At 35.3% G+C, this 3,645-nt stretch overlaps 1 protein-coding gene across 2 annotated transcripts; it reads right to left on the reverse strand.

Annotated features, from left to right (window-relative positions):
- Positions 1 to 529: 529 nt before the first annotated feature.
- On the reverse strand, positions 530 to 3,421 carry LOC120191720. 2 transcript variants are annotated; one of them, XM_039194637.1, is made up of 8 exons: positions 3,270 to 3,421; positions 2,540 to 2,690; positions 2,076 to 2,439; positions 1,535 to 1,658; positions 1,306 to 1,442; positions 1,120 to 1,179; positions 959 to 1,027; positions 530 to 867 (listed from the first exon to the last, which is right to left on the reverse strand). In XM_039194637.1, exons 3-8 carry the CDS (start codon positions 2,274 to 2,276, stop codon positions 778 to 780), a joined length of 681 nt encoding a protein of 226 aa, XP_039050568.1. In that variant the 5' UTR covers positions 2,277 to 2,439; positions 2,540 to 2,690; positions 3,270 to 3,421; the 3' UTR covers positions 530 to 777. The 2 variants fall into 2 exon arrangements, with proteins under 2 accessions (XP_039050568.1, XP_039050569.1); XM_039194638.1 differs by lacking the exon at positions 3,270 to 3,421 and adding an exon at positions 2,825 to 3,170.
- Between the last annotated feature and the right edge of the window lie 224 nt (positions 3,422 to 3,645).

The following is a 3,645-nucleotide window of genomic DNA, read 5'->3' on the forward strand; positions in this document are numbered from 1 at the left end:
ATGTTAGTTGTAACCTACCGTTCAAAGGTAGATAAAAATGACAATGTCAACTAATAAAAATGTCACTTGTTTATCTTCTCCATGTATTTTAAATAAATTAAGAAGAAATAATAATTTTAGTGTTAAAATCAATGAAAAATAATAATAATAATAAAATAATAAATGAGTATAACTAACAAAAATATTTTCGCCCCTAAACATAAACAAAATTGTTTTTCTCATCAAAACGAATTCAATTTTCATGCTTGAAATCAAAGGTAGGAGTCAAAATATTTTTTTCCCAAGGGAATCATTTGCAATTTAAGGAATTTTTTTAGGGGACTGTAAATCAATTTTTCACTTTAGGGGGACCATATTATAACCTTAATTGTTTTTTCCATTTTATCAATTCTACTAATGTTTCAGACTACGTTAGGATCCATCTTTTTATGATAGAAATCAGATTAAAGATAATAAAATCTCTTTTAAAAAGATACTAAATAAGTTTATCCCAGAATTAACATCATGCTACCATTTTTAAGAAACCCAGGAGAAAATTCAGAACACATTAAAGAATTCATCAGTACTAACACGTACATATATGCGCAGTATTGGAACGGTAAACATACTAGAACACTAGCAAAGGCCACAAGCCCTATATTACAAGGTTAGAATCCGGGGACAACATCCGGTCAGTCGGTCGATCGATTACTCCTCCCTATTAGTCTTTTAGTTGGAACTAATCTAATGTTAGAATTGGAACTAAAATAAGTATCGACTGCAATGTTGAAGGAACATTCAGAGTTGCTCACTATGTGAGTAGTCCGTTTTCAGTCTCTTAGCGGCAGTTATGAATTCCGAGATCACCTGTACGTCGTTCAGTGGTGGCTGTATCGAATAAAGGATGTTAGATTCAGGCAGAAGGGGGGGCTTAAATGTGGCGTGTTTATACAAATTTGCTCTCCGAGAAGGAATATACCTGTGACCCAAAATGCTGCTGCACTGTGTTAAGCATTAGTTCCCTTGGTGAATAAACATTGATGCTACCCTACAAATCGAAACCGAACCCCTTAATATTAGATAAATGTAATTTTGTCTATCGAAGAAAATTCATCGGGGTTTACGGTTTGTAGTGCCTACAAGTTTGAAGTGCCTGCAATATCTTCTCAAGGAGTCGGTGTCGAGTCTTGCCAAGTTTACCTTCAGAATCAAGAAACGCATGTCAAATACAAAGGTTTCATTTTTTTCGACAAATAGGGCACTGGATTTAGGTGCATGTTCTGATCCAGAAAGGCCTAGATGCATGCTGCAAAGTTTGATACTAACCGACTGGGGTGCACTGATAATGGATTGAACATCTCTATAACTGCTACGGTTGGATGCTTTCATGGATGCAGATGGGATCCATGGTTTCGTATGTCGTACTCTCGGTTTAGAAACCCTCTGGAACTCGATGCTACTAGCTGTTGAAAGAGGAGGAAAAAGGGTCTCGTCACAATATTAAATTTCACATGAACAAATTTTTAGCTTATTGTGAAATCATGATGGTTCTTACCAATGTCTGAGCCACTGCTTGAATTCTCGAAATCATGATCACCGTCTACTTCATTCCCTGTAGGGTGTTCGAGCACACTCAGTGCATTCCTTTGCAGCTTTACTTCAACCCCATTCTTTAAAACCTTTGAAAACGAGCACCAGCGTCACTCAATACAATTGACAAACAAAGCCTATTGAGTAACATTCTTAGCTATAAAAGGATTCGCAACGACAGCAGCAAAAGTTAAAGCTACAAACCATGCACAATACAAATCGAATAAAATTGTTTAACAATCAATGTTCTACTGAATCCTACATCGGTCCGACCATGGATTTTAACCTTTTTTTGGGGTTTCCAACCATTCAATCTTCAAAAAGGTTTAGAGTTTAAAGCAAGTAAAAATCCAGGGCTGTATGTAGTTTCCATATGAGAAAATCTTGCCTTAATAAGTTAAAGATTACCAGGTAGTTAATATAAACAAGCAAATCATATATGCAAGAACCAACGATAACATTACACATTCAAATCGATTATAATTGATAATGGTTAAGGAGAATACCAGCCAATGCCAACCACCGAGGCCGACCGCCTTCTTGACGACACCTTGCAAACCAACCAATACAGACTTTGTTCTATTGTTCCCGGTGACGATAACTTTCGTGTGTCTCGGAAGAACCGAAAGCTCTTCGTCACAAATTTCCTCTCGGGACGGAGACAGAATCCGAGAAGAACACAGTTCATGCTGCTGCTGCTGCAACATTTTCGTTCCCAAAGTTCAACTGTTAAAACCAAGCTAATTTGGTTCTTCCTCAATTCAAATTCCCAGATTCTCAAAAACCAAAGTTGACTTATAACTCATCAACTCAGAACATCCATTTGGTTTTTTTTTTTGCAGTTAAGTATTCTGAGCTTTGTTCATGGCCCTGTAAAAACAGAAGACAAGCTTTAAATGAAGTACAGAGAATCCCAGATTTTTATGAACAGTAAATAATTTGAAAGAGTTGGAGAGATTGAGTGACTAACACGAATAGTTTGAGGGGTGAGTTGAATGCCAAGTCTTGGCTATGGAGAATCCAATGACTGATTCACGGGCTTTGATTGATTTCAATAAATGAAACCCAGAAAAATAAAAGGAGACGATGTTATTTCATCACTAAGATTTTGCTGATATCACCTGAAACAAACACAGTTGAATTAAAAAAGCCCTAATTATTAAGAAACTTGAAACGATCAAAGCTGACAACATGTTTAATCAACAACCCGTGAAAAAAAACGAAATGAAACCTTTTTAAAAGCTAAATTCTGTACCATATCAAAAGCCAAGGTAGAGAAATCATGTTTGGTTGCTGAGAAAATTTAAACTGGAAAAGGAAGTGGAATCTCAAACAACAACAAAAAGTTTAAAGTGAATAAAACCCATTTAACCATATAAGGTAAGCATAAGAAATTTAGGTCCAGAACAAGAAATCAATAATGGCTACTCAGTTATATTACAAAAATCCCATTGTTTTTTTTTTTTTTGAAAGAATAAAACAAAGAGAAGGTTAAAGAAGAGCTAAAATTCTCTTTGCTGCATTTTCCAGGAAACTAGTTGAGAGAACAAAAAAAAGTTGAAAAAGGTCAAGATTTTGGCATCAAAAGAGCAGTCTTTGTCACTATAAATTTCTGCTCAAATTAAAAAATAAATTCATGGTGTTTTAAAAGGAATCTTCCATTCAATAAAAGAGAATAAACCCAGGAAAATCTAGTGTACCTGCAAATGGGAAACGATTCAAAGAAGGAAGAAGACAGAGTACGAGGAGATAGGGGATGTCGGGTCGGAAAATATTTGATTTCAGGGTAAGAAAATGGGGTTTTGTAATGGATCTGAATTCTGAAATGAAATGTCGTTCCTTGTGAAACTAACAATGGATAAGGAAAAAATAAACTGCTGTGTGTTTAATAGAGAGAAACAGGAAATGCAAAGAGAGAGATTTGAACAGATGAGACAAATGAAGTACAGACGAAAATTTTAATCCCCTTTGGAATTTTCACTAATCCACTTTGAGTTTTCTTTTTTCGGATAATATAAATTTTAACCCTGAACATCACAATTTGGCAATTTTGGGACCTGAATTTTTTTTTCACGT

This window comes from Hibiscus syriacus, unplaced genomic scaffold (genome assembly GCF_006381635.1).
Source record: "Hibiscus syriacus cultivar Baekdansim isolate YM2019G1 unplaced genomic scaffold, ASM638163v2 tig00116971_pilon, whole genome shotgun sequence".
In the NCBI taxonomy this organism is placed as follows: Eukaryota; Viridiplantae; Streptophyta; class Magnoliopsida; order Malvales; family Malvaceae; genus Hibiscus; species Hibiscus syriacus.